Consider the following 15,591-nt stretch of genomic DNA (forward strand, 5'->3'; position numbering starts at 1 on the left):
CAAGTTGGAGCCTGGACGGATCATAATGCTGACCCAGTGGGTGGCTGTGGATTTGGAAACTGCTTATGAATTCTTTCTACAGGGAGCCTGGCTCTCTGTGACCACTCTGCGGCCAGCACCCACGGGAAGGCTGGGCCCCTGCTCCTCAGCAGAGTGAGCCTTGGTTTCTGGGCCCCACAGAGCTGCTGAGCAAAATTCCAGGGCAAGAGATGGACTTCCCTGGGTAGTTATGAGCGGCCGGGGGTGGGTGGGTGGGTGGGAAGATGAAGATGACCCCAGCAGGGAGAGGGGACACAATATCACTCAGTCATGGACACACACACACACACACACACACACACTCACACACGGGGACACGGATTCGTCTTTTCTTTCACTCTCTGGACAGGCTGCTTCTGGGCAGCCAGAGCTTTGGGCGTGTGGGGCTGCCACCCGGGGAAGGAGGCCTTTCCCAGAACAGGTGCTGGACCCTGGCGCAGCCCAGAGGCTCTCAGATGAAACTTCCACATGGCTTACCCACACACGCGGTGGACAGATGTCTCCTCTCACGGGGAGCTGATGCCATTTTGTTTTCTTTTGAAAGGGAAGCCCCCATGTGAAGGGCTAGTGGGGGGTACCCTGCCATGGAATGCATCCCCAGAGCCCCCCACCCCAGGCCACATGGCGTGTATGCTGACGGTTCAGTCCACGACAGAGGGGGACCATCTTGCCACATTTCCTTTGCAAAGTCACCTTAGGGGCGGGCACACACAGACGCCTGCCGCACTTGGAGCTGAAGCCCACTCCCAGAATGGGGCAGTTTCTAGATATCCGAAACTCAGCGCTGGGTAATTTTGGATATCTGAGCCCAGGAGCACCAAATCCAGCCACCGTTGGGCTGAATGAAACCACAAAATATAAGATTAAACCCATGATTTTTTTTTTTCCTTAAAAGGGTGGGGGGAGGGAAGGAGGGAGGGCGAGCAAGCAAGAGCTCGTTCAGAGCAATATTGTGCACAGAAAATTGAAAATATTCCTAAAGGAAGCCCCGATGTTTTCTGAGTAAGGGAGAATGTTAAAGAACACGGTTGTCTAGCAACCAAGTGCCCCCAGGAAGAAGGCTTCTTTCTGAGCCGGGGAGAATTTTCATACGGCGTGCACACACACACACACACACACACACACACACACTCACACACTCACACACTCACACAACATGGGAATGCACCCAGGCTGGGAGCAGCTGCTCTTACCTTTTGCCCCTCGGAGCACGAATCCAAAACCCTCATTGTCCTTCTTCTGCAGGACCACCGTCTTCTCCTCGATGATGCAGTCACTGTAGAGAGAATTCCGGGGATAGCGACCATTATTGTAACCCGTCATCATCACCGTGGCTGATCCTCCGCCGGGGACGTTCATCATCATAGCCAATTAATCACCCAGCTCGCCGGATCCAGGCAGCATGGAGGAAACTGAGCGGCACAGGGCGCAGGAGGAGCGGAGGCAGCTGGGGGGCCGGCTAACGGGATAGGCGGGCACGGCACAATGGGGCTCGGAGGGGGGGCAGGCAGAGGCAGAGGCAGAGCCGGAGCGGAGCCGAGCGAGCGGGAGGAAGGAGTCAGGCATGGTGGGGAGGCCGCCGAGCCATGGCAGCGCGGGCTGGCTCCGGGCACCCAAAGGCAAAGAAAGTAAGTGGCCCGGAGGCAGCGAGGGCAGCGGCGCTAGGGCGTCCAGGCCGATGCATCTTCCAGGGGAGCTGAAATCAGCCAGAGGAGAAATGAGGCAGCAGGTTTTTTTTTTTTTCTTCTTCTTCTTCCTGAAGGGGTTTTCAAAAATCAAATTCTATTTGCTCTCCGCACGAGCCGGTGCCGAGACGCAGCGACCCCTCCCTCTCGGTCCGAATGAATGTGGTGTCCCCACAATCACCAAGGAGCCCACAATGCCACGGCGGCAGCTGCTCGGCGTCATCCCGCACAGAGAAACCGCAGGCTGGCGGAGGGGGCGGCCGGGGCGCTGCCGATGGGTGGGGGCTCCTAGCGGGAGGAGGCAGGTCACTCCAGCGACACTGAAGCCACTGATGGCATGGCCTCCTTTAGGGGACGATGAGTTGTGGGGATGGGGAGAACAGGGCTCATGGGCTTCCTCCTTTGAGAGACGACCTAAAGCCACACCGCCTGCCTCTTGGCACGGCATTTTTTTTTTTTTTTAAAGGAAAGAAACCCGAAAGCTTCAACTTTGCTTCAGCTGCCAAAGCCTCCCATCATTTACAGTAAGGGCACTTAGCCACATGATTGTCCACCCCTGGCAGCGCCCGGGGGCGCGGGACGGAAGTGAACTTCCTGGTGGGCCACACAGCCTGGGCTAAACAGTGGTCCCCCCTCCGCTCCACCTTCCAGGGGCTGCATTCCCCCCAGGACTCTGCTGCCCCGGAAGTAAGTCGGCAGCTGCAAGGCTAGGCCCACAGTGCAGGGAAGGAGGAGGGGCGGAGGCAACATGGAGAGGCTTTCTCCAGGGTCCTAAGGGGCTGGCCATGGAAGGGCTGCATGCCAGAGGTCCTGAAGAATCCAGCAGGCCCCTATCTCTGAGGGGAAGACGGCAAACAGTGGGAGCAGCGTGCTGACAGGCTCGGAGTCACAGACAAGTGAAGGTCAGCTTTGTCCGGCACTGGATTCAGGGCCGGCAGGAAGCAGGGGCCCCAGCATGCAGACCACTGGGAGCAGCTCGGCCAACCCAGATCAGGTGGCCCGGGGGGTAGGAGTGCTTGGTCGGAGGAGTGATGGGCTGCCGAGAGCTTCCCGTTGCATAGATGAGGCAGGGGAACTTCAGAGGGGCTGAGGGACACAGCTGGAGAATGCACACATGTCCCGAGCCACTCCCGAGCTCCTGCCCTTGCATCGGACAAGCCTGCAACAGAACTTGCCAGGGTGACCCTGCCTTCCAAAAAAGGGCTGGTATCCTGCAGACACTTACTTTCACACTGACAGACAGACCACGCAACTCAGGATGACTGGCCTAGGGTCTCATACTAGAGGAGGGGTTCTGTTCCTGTGCTCTTGCTCTGCCTCCTACCCTGGGCACAGAGAACCTCAGCTTTGGGAGCAGGGCCGTGACTATGAGCCCCCTGGCTCAGCCCCTGAAGCCCAGCTGATGCAGAGCCGGGAGTCCAGGGCCCTGGGAGCCCATGGGCAGGGTCACACGGCTGGCCTGGCCTTTCATAGATGATGGGGCTCCCTAAGCCTCTGAACTTTGCCCTCATGTTACAAGGCAATGAGAAGAAGCCATGGGCCTCCCAGGGTAACTGTGAGGTCAGATGGGCAATACCCACGATGGTGCGGGGGGTGGGGGTGCCCGGGGGACCCTAGGGAGCCATCAGTTGCCATCAGATATGGCAGCAGGCTGGGGCTTAGCTAGGACCCAGGAAACCACAGGAGTCAAGGCAGGAGAACCGGGCACGGGTGCAGGCTCCGTGGTAAGCAGACTCTCTGCCAGGCCCGGCTGCCCTTCTGTCTCCCTGGTGTCCCCCAACCAAGGCACAGACATGTCCTGCCTTCCCACCCACCTCACTTCTCGCTGAGCTCCTCAATGTGGCCCGGTGGCTACCTCAGGCGCCAGGCAGGTGCAAGCTCTGTGACCCGCTTCTCCAGGGAAAGGCTCACCAAGGCCCGGGCCGCAGAGCCACCGCATTGGCCCTACACTTCCCTCTGCATGAGGAGCTGCTGGCAAGCAGCCCCCAGAAGCCCGGGAAAGACGGTGCCGGCCCTGCGAGTCCTCAGCCATACCTCCCCTGGGGACACAGGTGGCCCTCGACGCCTGCCTCTGCCCAGCTCTGAGGCGAACCTGTCTTGCAGTTCAGGCGGCGGCCCTACTGTGGGCCAACTCTGCCGGCAGGACCAAATGCTGCCTCGGGCTATGTGTGCCTCACAGCCGTCCCCCCTCACCCCACGATGGGGGACCTTGTTAGGGCCAGTGCAACACTTGTTGGCTACCCCAGTGACCGCACAGGGACGGTCTGCTGTGGTGGGTGAGGGGCAGCACTGGTATCATACACAACTCAGCTCAAGCCCCAGCTATGCTCTGGCTCAGGTCACTCTGAGCTTCACAGCTTCAGTGTCCTGCTCTGCAAAATGGGATTAAGAGCAAAACATGCCCTGTGGGCTGAGAAAGAGTTAATGAAATAACCCGCCGTGGCCCAGGGGTGCAGCATGTGTTGGTAACACAACCCTCCTGAGCAGGGTCACTGTTGCGTGTGCCGACCCCTCCTCCTCCCAGGGACCCCCTCCGGGCCTAAAGACGGAGCCCCTCTCCGAGCCCTCGGAGTCTTCTCAGCGATTCCTCATTCAATGAACTTTCTGACTCCCACTTATGGCCGCAACCGTCTTGCCCCTAAAACATGTGGCTCTGTCCTGCTTGCTGAGCAAGCATTAAACAAACCCCTTTAGTCTCTGATATGAAGGACTCCTATCACTTCTGTCCTGCTTTACTTCAGGATCTAAATAGCCCCCAGCTCCTGCTCATCGTGACCCTGTCTTATTTTTATTCACAGACAGACCCGGGTTTGAATCCCAACCCAGGCATTTACCAGCTTAGCGGCTCAGAGCCTGTCCCGCCTACAAAGTGGTGGCAGTAATATTTGACTCATAGGCATTTTGAGGAGCCACTGAGATAAGGCCCCTGTTATGGCGCCTCAATCCCCCAGGAGATTTGGGTCCTGGACGGCCGACACCCACAGTACCCAGCCAAGGGCCACACACCCATCACGTCTGTAGGCTGCCGCAGAACGGGTGTGAACACAAGATAGGGGTGGATCTTGGGTGCGTCAGTGCAGGTGGGCAAAGGAACATTGAAGAGTCTTGAGTGAATAAGCCTCCAATTGGGACAATCCCTGGATCCTGGGTCGCACCCAGAGGGCAGGAGCAGCTCGGCGTGGTGGAGCGCCCAGGAAGCCCGAGATGCAAGTGGAAGGGAAGTCCCAGGCTGCTAGAAGTGTACAGTCTTTGTAGCAAACCGTGAAAAGCAGTGGGAGCTCTGAATGGAAGCATCGTTCCCTTAGAACAGTTCACGTCTAGTTTCCTCTGAATGGCACAACCGTACAGCGTTCCCTCTACCCCCACGAATCAGACTGGGCATTTCCACCCCCGGGTCCTAAGGAGGAACCTGCCTGGAGATGAGAAACTCTCAGAGGGCTCCTTATCCTGGTTTATGAATCTAAAAGCTGCCTCAGGATGATGGCTGTGGCCACATGCGGAAGCTGTGGTATGCAGATGGGGCCTGTGCAAGATGCCTCGGGAGCTGTGCCGAAGCCCCAGAAAACAGAGGCCACCCGGCCTCCTCTGGCCGGCCTGGCTGTGCATCAGCAGACCTGCTCCCCAGATGCACCCCAAACGTACTGGCAGCTGCCTTCACGGGGACACTGCCCCAGCGCCCACGAGGGCCCCAGGCGGCTGACCTTGGTGTGGACCCAGAGGCCAACACCACCTGGACCTGGGGACACGGTCTGGTGAAACCAGCAGCCCAGCCCTGCTGACTACACTGCACCCCTGCTTTGCATCTGCCCCCTGGCCTGGACCACAGTCACTGCCCTGCCTTCCTGCAGGGGCCCCTGGCTCGTTTTCACTCCTGAAACGCTCTATCATTGAGATATATCATGTCTCTCACCAAGCACTCACACACAGACCCTTCACACCTCACTGCCTTATGCTCTGTGTCCCCTCTGCCTGCCATGCCCTCCCCAACACTCCTTACCTCACAGGCTCCCGCACGGGGCGGAAGCCGTCCTAAACCCTCCCGATGATGGTCAATGTCACACATTCTCTCCTCAAGGATGCCTTTGAGCCTGGCCCAAGCCTGGTCCTTCTTCTCACCCACTAACCCATCAACTATGCAGCCCTTGGGAGCAAACATCAATGCCTTGTTCCTCTCTGACGCTCCCTAAGTGGCACAGTGTCTGTTCTTGGTAAGATTCTACTTGGGTGTGTTGGCTAAACCAAAAAAACGTAATCTAGCTGTGCTGTCTTCAAATGCGTTTTCTGAGTAGGGTGGGAAGGCTCTTCAATGAACACAAAATGTACCCTTCTTTGCCAGTTTCCTGTAGCAGGAGCTGTGGAAGGCAAAGGGGGCAGGCACCTAGCCCCACCCGTACAGCTGTGCAGATTGTACACAGTGCAACCACAGAGGATACTAGTCACATGATGGCCATCATAGAACCCTATATTTATGATGGTTATTTTGGCAGAGGCGGAAGTAAAGTGCCTTGAAGGGTCAGGCAACTTTTCCTAAGTGCATGCAAAGATGGAATACAGGCCATTGGCTTTCTCAGAGAATGTGAGAGGTGTCCATACAGAACCACATCAACACTGGGAGATGGCTTTGTGTTGAAACTCTCCCGGAAGCCACATGGTTGAGGTTTCCATGTTCCCATTCACCCAACAGTCCCAATGCACACCACAGTAAAGGGTTTACTCAGTGCACTTGGAACGAGACAAGAGGATCATGGAAATCAGGGCTCGCACAGAGGGCCCCAGAGACCCCATCCCACTGGCAGGCCTGAACACACTCCTGGCCCTGCCTCACAGCACCATAGGTGTCCAGGCATCAAGTGGCTTTTAACTAAGGCCCAAGGTCCCCTTTCTCCCAGCAAGGTCCCACAATGGGCCTACAGGGAAGGCTGCTGTTTAGCTGGTCTAGGAGGTAGCAGGTGCCAGTGATGACCATTGGCATTTAGGATTCGTTAGTTCTGAACAAGCTCCCGTGGCAGCGGGGCCTGATCCTGGAGGAGGTATACACATAGAGCCACAGGAAGAGGAGCCTGGAGTGACAGAGATGTGTGAGCATGCAGGGCCCTGGGTTGGCTCTGTCTGCCCTGTCTCACATGGGAAGGATCATAGTGGGCATTTTAACCTTGAACACAAGGACTGTTGGGGTAGACTAGATGGCTTCACCTGGAGCTCTCCAGATCTGGACTAGGATGGGACCATCAAGTCAAATAGCTGCATCTCTCCCTTGCTCCACTGGGACTGGGTTTTGGTGTAGGGCTGAAGTTCAGGGGCGGCTGGGACCAATGGCTAAGCTATGTTCGTTAGCACATTAATGCAGCCATAGCACACTGAATACCTACTGAGTGCCAGAGAATGGACTAGTTACTTGGCACTTTGCAGAGATCAAACCAGGCCCAGTCTGGCCCTGATGGAGTTGTCAGGTGTGGTGTGTTGAATGGTGGCCCCACCGAAGATGAGCTCAAGTTGTAACTCCCTGGACCTGGGCATGTGCCCTTGTTTGGAAACAGGGCCTTTGCAGATGTGTTTAGTTAAGGATCTCAAGATGATAGCACCCTGGATTTAGTGAGGGCCCTAAAACCAACGACTGGTCCTCATCTGAGAAAAGAGAAGGAGATTTGGGGGCATAGAGGCACCTGGGTCAGAGAAGCCAGGTGAAGACAGAGGCAGAGACTAGAGGGACGGGGCTGTACACCAATGCACACCATGGATTTCCAGCAAACAGTGGAAGCTGGAAGAGCTGGGGAAGGACCCTTCCTGGAGCTCTTGGAGGGACGCAGCCCTGCTGACACTTGTGCTCAGACCTCAAGCCTCCAGAACTGGGAATAACGCACTTCTGTATTCTCAGCCCATGGTCATTTGATACAGGAACCTTGGGAAAACCTTACACCGGGCAAGTGGGAAGCCAAGTACTATTCTGAGAGTCACACGAGTGCTGGATATGGTGCTGTGAGAACCAGAAGGGGGCTGGGGGGCTTCCTGTAGGAGGAGGGCTGATGCAGGAGCATGAGTGAATGGATCAGGAGGCTGGAGAGGTAAAAGCAAGAGGAGAACATTCCAGAAGGAGGTGGAACCACAAGATAAAGGTTCTGAGGCATATCAGAGAAGCCAGAGGGGCCGATCACACAGGGCCCTGGTCTCAGCTGGGTGCACACCCAGGGCAAGGTCTAGGGGATGCAGCTGGGAGGTAAGAGGCTGGGGTGCAGGCCCAGGACATCCCTGCTCTGAGTCACCCAAGCAGACTAAGATGACAGAACACAACAGTTGCACCTGCTTCCACTAGCCAGGCTGGAATCTCACTCAACGACCCAGGGTTGACTCGCACACGTGGCAGGAACTTGTCCAACAACCACGTTCCATGGAAACAATTCACACAATGTCTGCTGCTGCTGGTGACAACTGTCCCAAGCCACCAGTGTGAAGGTAAGGTGGTACACAGGTGGACAAGATGCCTGGCACCATGGCACGAGCCAGATGCCAGATGAGGCACCAACATGGGGAGGGTGCTATGCCCAGAGTCAGCAGGAGAGGCACAGACGCAGACACAGGGAGGTGCCTTGAATCCGACAGGTTGACCCCCTTTGGGGTTGTAGAACTGCTGGGGTGGGGGGTGGGGGAGGTGGGAGGCAGTGGGGACATCGAGGCCATCAGGCTCTACAACCCAGCCCCCTGTGGCCTCAAAGCTTTGTGGGGTCCCAGAGACATGCCTGTGACCTGAAAAACAAAATCCCCGGGCTGTGAAATCTGAAGAGCAAACAGCCACATGCAAACTGGTCTATGCTTAATTGTCTCTGAAATCTAACGTGGGGTCAGCCTCATTACTCACTAAATTTTGTATCCACAAACATATCATTGCATGCACAAAACCAAGGGCAAGTCGGATCTTCTCAGCTTGAAAGAATTTTTGGGTACGCGGCCAAGGGCAAGAACTCGCAGGAGCCTCGGGGGAATTCCCGCAGGGAGCTACTCACAGGCACGTGGGTTCAAAGGCAAAATTCCCCAGATCATTGCAGAGCTTTTCCCTGGCGAGGTCCATGGAACATGGGCCGTGCATACAGGGGTGGGTCTGGGTGGGGGTCGCTGGGGGCGGGGGCGGCGGAGCCTGAGGGCCCCTCCTTGGAGGACTCCCATTAGGGAGGCTGGTGCGTTTATCCTAAGAAGAGGTGTGTGTGTGTGTGTGTGGGGGGGGGTCTCCACCCTCCCCAGGGCAGCAAAACGCAAGCCTGAGAGAAGCCTCGTCTTGGTCACTCTCCTGGTGAACGCATTCCGGTGACAGGCGAACGCAGGCAGGAACTGGGACACTATTAGAAAGAGGGACCTCCAGGGATCGGGAATGACAGCGGCTGTCCTAGAAATTTCCGGGCTCTGCCAATCAGGAAGGACGAGGCTTCTCTGAGGGGGGTGCCGGTGGCCTCAACAGGTGTCCCAGCTGGGCAGAGATGCCAGGCGTGGGCAGGCGGCCCAGATCGCTGCGGCGGTGCTGGCTGTAGGGCGGCACAGAGGGCCACTCCACGGGCGGCCAGGGCAGGGCCCGGCCTCATCCTTGGGAAGCCTGGCAGCCGCGAGCAAGCAGGGAGGGGGAGGGTTCCCCTGTGTCATCTGTCACTGGCTGCTGAGCTGGAGCCTCCCAGCCCTGTCTACACACACCGCCACTCCCCGTATCCTGCTTCCTGCTTCCTGGTCGGGAAGTACTGGGTGATCGATCGGTGTGGCCCTCCTGCCCCCCTCCCCACCCTCGTCCCCGGCGAGATGCAGCCCTGCGTTCACTGCCATCTTGGTGTTCGGAGGCACAAGCTGTGCAGGAAGTCGGGGTGTGGGCAATTCATTCACAAATGACGCCGCTCCTGGCTCGGGGGAGCCCACCTTGCTCCCGGGCAGGGCGGCAGCGTCATCTCACGGCGCACCAGTGAGGATGTGGGCTCTGGCCCCTGGAGCCCGCTCGCCCACTCAGCAGAGGCGCGCTCTTACAGGTGGATCCGCGTCTCGGGTGGGCAATTGTGACAACACCCTGCCCGGTGCTCCTCCTCATCGCTAACGTGATAAGCAATACACGGTTTTCCTAATAGAAGCAATAATGTGCAAAGAACTTGATTCAAATTAAATTGTCTCATTACTTTGTAATAAATCACGCAAAAGCATTTCCTAAGTACTACCAGGCGTGTTACCTGCCAGCGGTGGCTGGTGGAGGAGACAAAGACACGGCGTTCGAAATCCCGACGGGAGGTGAGCATCGCTCCCCGCGGAGAGCAAAGGATGTGAGGTCTGAAAGGGAAGACGGCCGCCTTGGAGCAGGAAAGGCTCGGGGTGGGGGGGGACCCCCAGCCTCACCAAAAACCCTCACCCACAGGATACAGAGCTCCAGCGCGGCTGCAGGACCTCACAGGGTGTGGGCAGAGGTTTGGAGAGGTCCCCGGAGCAGGGCGCGGCGGGGTTGGAAGACTCGGCTGCCGCTGTGAATAAGTAGCGTGGACACCGAGTATCTGCAGTGCGGCCCCAGGCAAAGCACCCCCTGGTGACATCGGTCGGGTGCCCCAGTGTTTCCTGCCACTTGACGGAACGTCCTGCACCTGCACTTATGTACAGCAGGACGTGCCTGTGTGGGCAAAGCAGGAAGTACTGTCTGCTCAGTCTCCTGTGCACCTGGACCTGACGCCGGAGCCGTAAGCAGAAGGGAGGCCCACGAGGGACCGACGCCCTGGCACCCCGCTCTGCTTTCGGAGTTAGCAGGAGCCCCTGGGGTGTTCCCATTGTGAGCCACGGCTCAAGAAGGGTCACAGGAGGGGCCCTCAAGGCGCCGTGGGAAACGGTGTTCCCAGCTCCAGGAACAGAGGAGAAAACCTCGGTACTTGTGCCAACGGGACGCGGAACACCAAGGGGTAGCCCCAAAGGGAGGCGTCATCCTGGCGCCCTCCATCCTCTCCCCAGCCGGCCTGCAAGTGCCCTCAGCTGGAGTCCCGAAACAGTGCCAGCATCCGCACATCTATCCACAGCCTCTCCCACTTAGGAGGCCCCGTCACTTTTCATCTGGGGACCACAAAAGCTTGCTGAAGAGTCTCTCCTGAATTCACCCTTTATTACAAAAATATTAAATCGGATCACATCTGCCAGTCAAAATACCTCAGCTTCCCATTAGAACTGGGGATGAAAATCCAAGCTCCCCACCATGGCTGAGACCCTCTGTGAGCTGACCCAAGCCCCATCTCCTCATTCGACTTGCTCCAGCCAAGGGCTGTCTTCTCTTCCTCCAGCAGGCCAACCTCAGCTACCACAGTGCCCTTGCACTGCCTGGGCTCTCCCAGGATGCTGCTGCAGGTCTGCATGAGCCAGTCCCTGAGCTCACTGATGCAGAGGGGCCTCTGCTGCTGCTCAGAGATGCCCTCCATGTCCCAATTCTCAGCCCTTTCTTATGCTTTATTTTCTTCCAGTTCCTCACTGTATTTGAATTTATGATTTGTTTGCACATTTGCTTACTGAGTCTCCCAGTAGCATCTGAGCGTCTCCAGAGCAGGCCCTGGTCTGCCCACGGAGCTTTTAGCTGGAGAAGGCCCACTTTGTAGTGTTGGCTCTGGCCAGAGCGGAAGTGGGACCTTGGACAGGACTCACCCACACTGGGCTTGGGTTTTCCTGTCTGTAAGATGGAAAATTGGAACATTCCAGTAGGTTCTTGACTGATGCTTACTGACTCAGGATGAAGCCTGAACCAGGGACTCTCACATATGATCTGCAATGCAGATGGGCTGCACAGGACACAGGGGGCCTCTCAAGTTTTAAAACTGGGCTGGACCTGGGCAAGGCAGGAAGAAGGGTCACTGGGTGCAGAAAGGCACGGCACCCACAGCACCACGAAATCTTCTCCCATGGCTTCCACCTGCCATCCTCCTGGCCCTCCAGGCTGGTGGGGTCATTCATGTTGGATAGTCTATGAAGCCTGTGGGGAAGGTCTGCCCAGGGCCATATGGCTCAGCCAGTGGCAGGTCCAACTTGTAAACCTTTGCCTTTGATCCTGAACTGAATATTCTCTCTTTTTAAAAAAAGATTTTATTTACTTATTCATGAGACACACACAGAGAGAAGCAGAGATACAGGCAGAGGGAGAAGCAGGCTCCCTATGGGGAGCCCAATGTGGGACTCGATCCCAGGACCCCGGGATCATACCCTGAGCCAAAGGCAGATGCTCAACCACTGAGCTACCCAGGCATCCGTTGAACTGAATCTTCTTTAAAAAAAAAAAAAAAAAAAAAAAAGCAAAAAATCAGAGGAACAGTATAACTGCTTGACATTTTGCTAGGAGTGTGGAAAGGGGCTGTCTGTGACTTTTCTTCCTGCAGTAATAGCAGCGAGAGGCTAGGCCTCCCCCATCTGTTGGTCTTGAAACTCACCCAGGAAGACCACGCTGAGTGGGTAGTGGGGCAGACCGTTCCCCAGTCTCTCGGGGAGCAGCAGCTGTGGTTCAAGCTGTAACACTGGAAGCTGTGTCCTTTCGTGAGAGCCAGACTGCACGCAGGCATCACCTGGTGCTCCTGGCTTTGGAGAGGGGGCCGGATGCGGCTGGGTACAGGCCTTGGGGGCTCACCCTGAAACCCCACAGAGCCCACCCAGCCCACCGATGGCACCGTCCTCTAAGGTGAGAGGTCATGAGAAACCCTGGCCAGGCCCCAGCTGGAGGGTAGGGTCTGGCCATTGTGACCGCCCACCCCTTGATCGCCAGCCTCTTCCCACAGAATATAGTTTCTGTTCCTGGTGCTAATGTTGTACAAGAGGTCGCCTTCACCAAACGGGCAGTTCTGAAAGTTGCTCAGAGCACGAAGTAGACACATTTTCATGTGGGGCACCTGGTGAAGTCCTTCAAAAGGGGGCTGCAAACATTTTAGATCAGGGGTTGTCAAACTCTTTCTGTAAAGGGCCAGAGAGTAAATATTTCAAGCTTTGCAGGCTATGTGGGTCCTGCTGCAGCTCCTTACTCTGCGTTACTTGTGGCTCTGCCGCAGCCATTACATTTACAGTATGTAAATGAATGTGTGGGGCTGTGTTCCAATAAAACTTTATTGACGCCAAGAGGCAGTGGGCCGGGTTTGGTCCTTGGGCCACAGGCTCTAAAGTCACGTTCCTGGTGTTCTAAAGACACTTGACACTAATATGTGTTATGTGAGTGCCTCAAAATAACTCCCCTGCAACCGCGTATCATAAAAGCGAGGAAATGTCTTAATCCTCCTACACAAGCAATACTTGCATTGCTGCACACGGGTACCTAGTTTGACACAACATCTGAGCTTCAGAAAAGACCCAAGGAAAACACTTTTTAGAAATGAGGTCATCTACCAGATGCCCTAGAAAGATTCAGAAAGATCCCAGGGAGAATCCTTCCTGAAACACAAAGAAACACGCCCGTCCTTTCGAGTAGAGCCAAAGGTAAGGAGGCCCAGCATCGAAGAGTCAGTGCAGGAACACGTGTGTCACCAAACAGTGTGTTTAGTTAGGTAAGTGCCATACTTTCCAATTCCCATTTCCACTAAGGGGCCATCTGCCAGATGAGGTGGTCTTCTGGGGCACGGCAGAGGGGTGCTGCTCTTGGGCTCAGACTGTACTTCGACCTGGAACACACTCTGGATGCGTGCTATGTGCCAAACTCCTATTCATCTGTCAAAGCCCACTTCAGCAGCCACCACTTCTGGGAGAGCTGGGTCCCTGTCACATGCCCAGCTCCTGGTGCTTCCCCTGTCACCTCCCACTGCAGAGGCAGGAAGACTCAGAGACTTGCTTTCTCAGCATCCCCTGCAGTTATGGGTGGTCACAGGACATGGATTAGGCCCAGGAAACTCGAAGGCAAGTCTCCAGGGCCCTCTGGGAAAGATTTTACTTGTGGGAGAGATTTAGACGGGGGGAGGGGGCTTCCTAGGGTCTCTCCTTCCCCTATTGAGTTCTGAGGGCATGGTACCTGGAGCTGTGGCCACTGTCTTGCAGCTGTGGGGGAGAGGCTAAGTGGCTTGTGGAGCCACTGCTGAGCCATGGAGCGGACCCTAGACGTGCCCTCCTTCAGGCTTGCTGCCTCCGCCTCCACCACTGGGAGTGGGTTTCTGTTCTTTGCAGCCAGAAGCTTCCTAATGGACAGCCAGAGGCAGGTGCAGGGAGGGTGAGGAGGTCATAAATGAGAAGACACGGGCAGATGACCACAATCTAGGTGCTAAGACTTTCCGATAAATCAAGTGACCTTCAAGCTCTGTTCTGGGTTGGGAAAGGCTCATCCAGACGCTGTCTTCTCCGAGGACTGCTCATTAAGCAGCGAGGACTCAGGAGCTCTGGTGACACAGACCTGGGGCCCCACACCAGCTTCTATTTCCTGGGAAAGATTTGATTAAAGCTCCTCCTCTCAAATCAACTCAGTCTGGAAAGTAGACTCTAAATATCAGTGGTTTTGTTGACTCTAGCCAAGACTGGTGTGCTGTCAACCATGCAAGGACTCCAGAAGCACCCCAGCTACTCCTAAGTCCTGCAGCAAAGCTAGTGTACCGTGTGGGAAGGGACAGACAGACACAGCGGAGGGGGGAAATTTTGGGAGCTCCAGCTGAAGTAAAGGATGTTAAGACAGGTAGGAACGTCGCCATGGTGTGGACCAGCTCCTCTGATCAACAGAAGGGAAAGCTGAGGCCTGTCCCTGCAATGGCAGGGCCAGGGCTCTGCATCTTCCGATGCATCATGCCTCTATGGTCAAAGTCACCAGGTGATGGGGTTTCGGTTCTGGAAAAGCGACAGAAGCGTGTGCAGTCCAGCTGGTCCAGTGGAGCGGCGTGCGTCCTCCTCTTGAAATCAGCAAGGGCCACCGAGCTTTCCCGCCCCTCCAAGTTCAAGGATGTTGGCTGCTTCCCATGGGACCGCTGTGCATGACCACGGGAGCCCATGTGGCTTCCATCCAGCCCCACATGCCCTCCGACCTCCAGGGCTGGCCCGAGCTGGGCCCTCCTACCCTCGCAAACACCCCGACTCAGGCCCTGTAAGTCGCTGTTGCTTGCACTCACTTCTGCCCGTGAGCTGCTCCCCAAGGAAGACGCTGTCTTACGGTGCAGGTGCTTGTCCCCAGCTGTGTGTCCCTCTTGTGTGCAGGACGGCCCCCTCCATCTGCTCCCTGCCATGCCTCCGCCTGAATTATCAGGGCCATTTCCCACGGCATCTGGATAGAGCTGTCGGAGCTGCACGCTGGCGAATCCTCCTGAGACGTAAGTCGGCCCGGCCGCCAGGCTGCAGATGGTCTGTGTTTGCAGGGGCTTCCCGGTGTCTTCCCTCAACTTTCCCTGTTGTTTGGGATTTCCTGGTTCCCCCACTGCTTTCCTCATTACTCTTCATTAAACCTGGAGTTGCAGCACATGGCCGGCCACCCCAGCCAGTCGTCTTGTCCTCCTTTGTGCTGGGGCTACCAAACTGCTCCTCGCGGCTCTGGCGATGGTTCGCTGCTTTCCAGCCGGCCCTGAACCAATCCTTTTCCAGCCACAATCTGTTCCAGGTGCCTGCCTACAAGGCCAGGCTACATCTGTATTTGTTTTCCTCCCTCCTTCCCTTCCTGTCTTCAGATAACCAGCCTGGCTTCCGTTCCCCATTTACTCTCCAGTTTTCCCCCAAATGCCCAAACGCTGACTCTCATCAGCCTGAGGATCTTACGATGTCTGAGCAACGTCCCATCACTGAGAAGAACGCCGTGGCAGTCCAGCAGCAGGTGCCGGCACACACTGATCAGCGCAAGCGTAGATCACACAATGGTCCCATGTTCACAACACGCCAGGCGCCGTGTGAAGCCCACAGCATCCTGTGTCTCACATAACAAACTTAGGAGGGAGGCACTGTCTTCTTC

The 15,591-nt window shown here is 56.4% G+C and overlaps 1 protein-coding gene across 7 annotated transcripts in view; it reads right to left on the reverse strand.

Annotated features, from left to right (window-relative positions):
- The window catches only part of SHANK2 (SH3 and multiple ankyrin repeat domains 2), a 509,914-nt gene that overhangs the window by 149,667 nt on the left and 344,656 nt on the right, over window positions 1–15,591 (reverse strand). For 6 of the 7 annotated variants that reach the window (XM_077862790.1, XM_077862788.1, XM_077862792.1 and 3 more), the window contains one exon: window positions 1,233–1,315. In XM_077862790.1, coding sequence (XP_077718916.1) covers window positions 1,233–1,315 — 83 coding nt within the window. Of the gene's footprint in view, window positions 1–1,232; window positions 2,143–15,591 lie in introns of those variants that run through there. The other variant, XM_077862795.1, reaches the window with a different exon arrangement.

The sequence above is a fragment of the Canis aureus genome, chromosome 21 (assembly GCF_053574225.1).
Source record: "Canis aureus isolate CA01 chromosome 21, VMU_Caureus_v.1.0, whole genome shotgun sequence".
Classification (NCBI taxonomy): domain Eukaryota; kingdom Metazoa; phylum Chordata; class Mammalia; order Carnivora; family Canidae; genus Canis; species Canis aureus.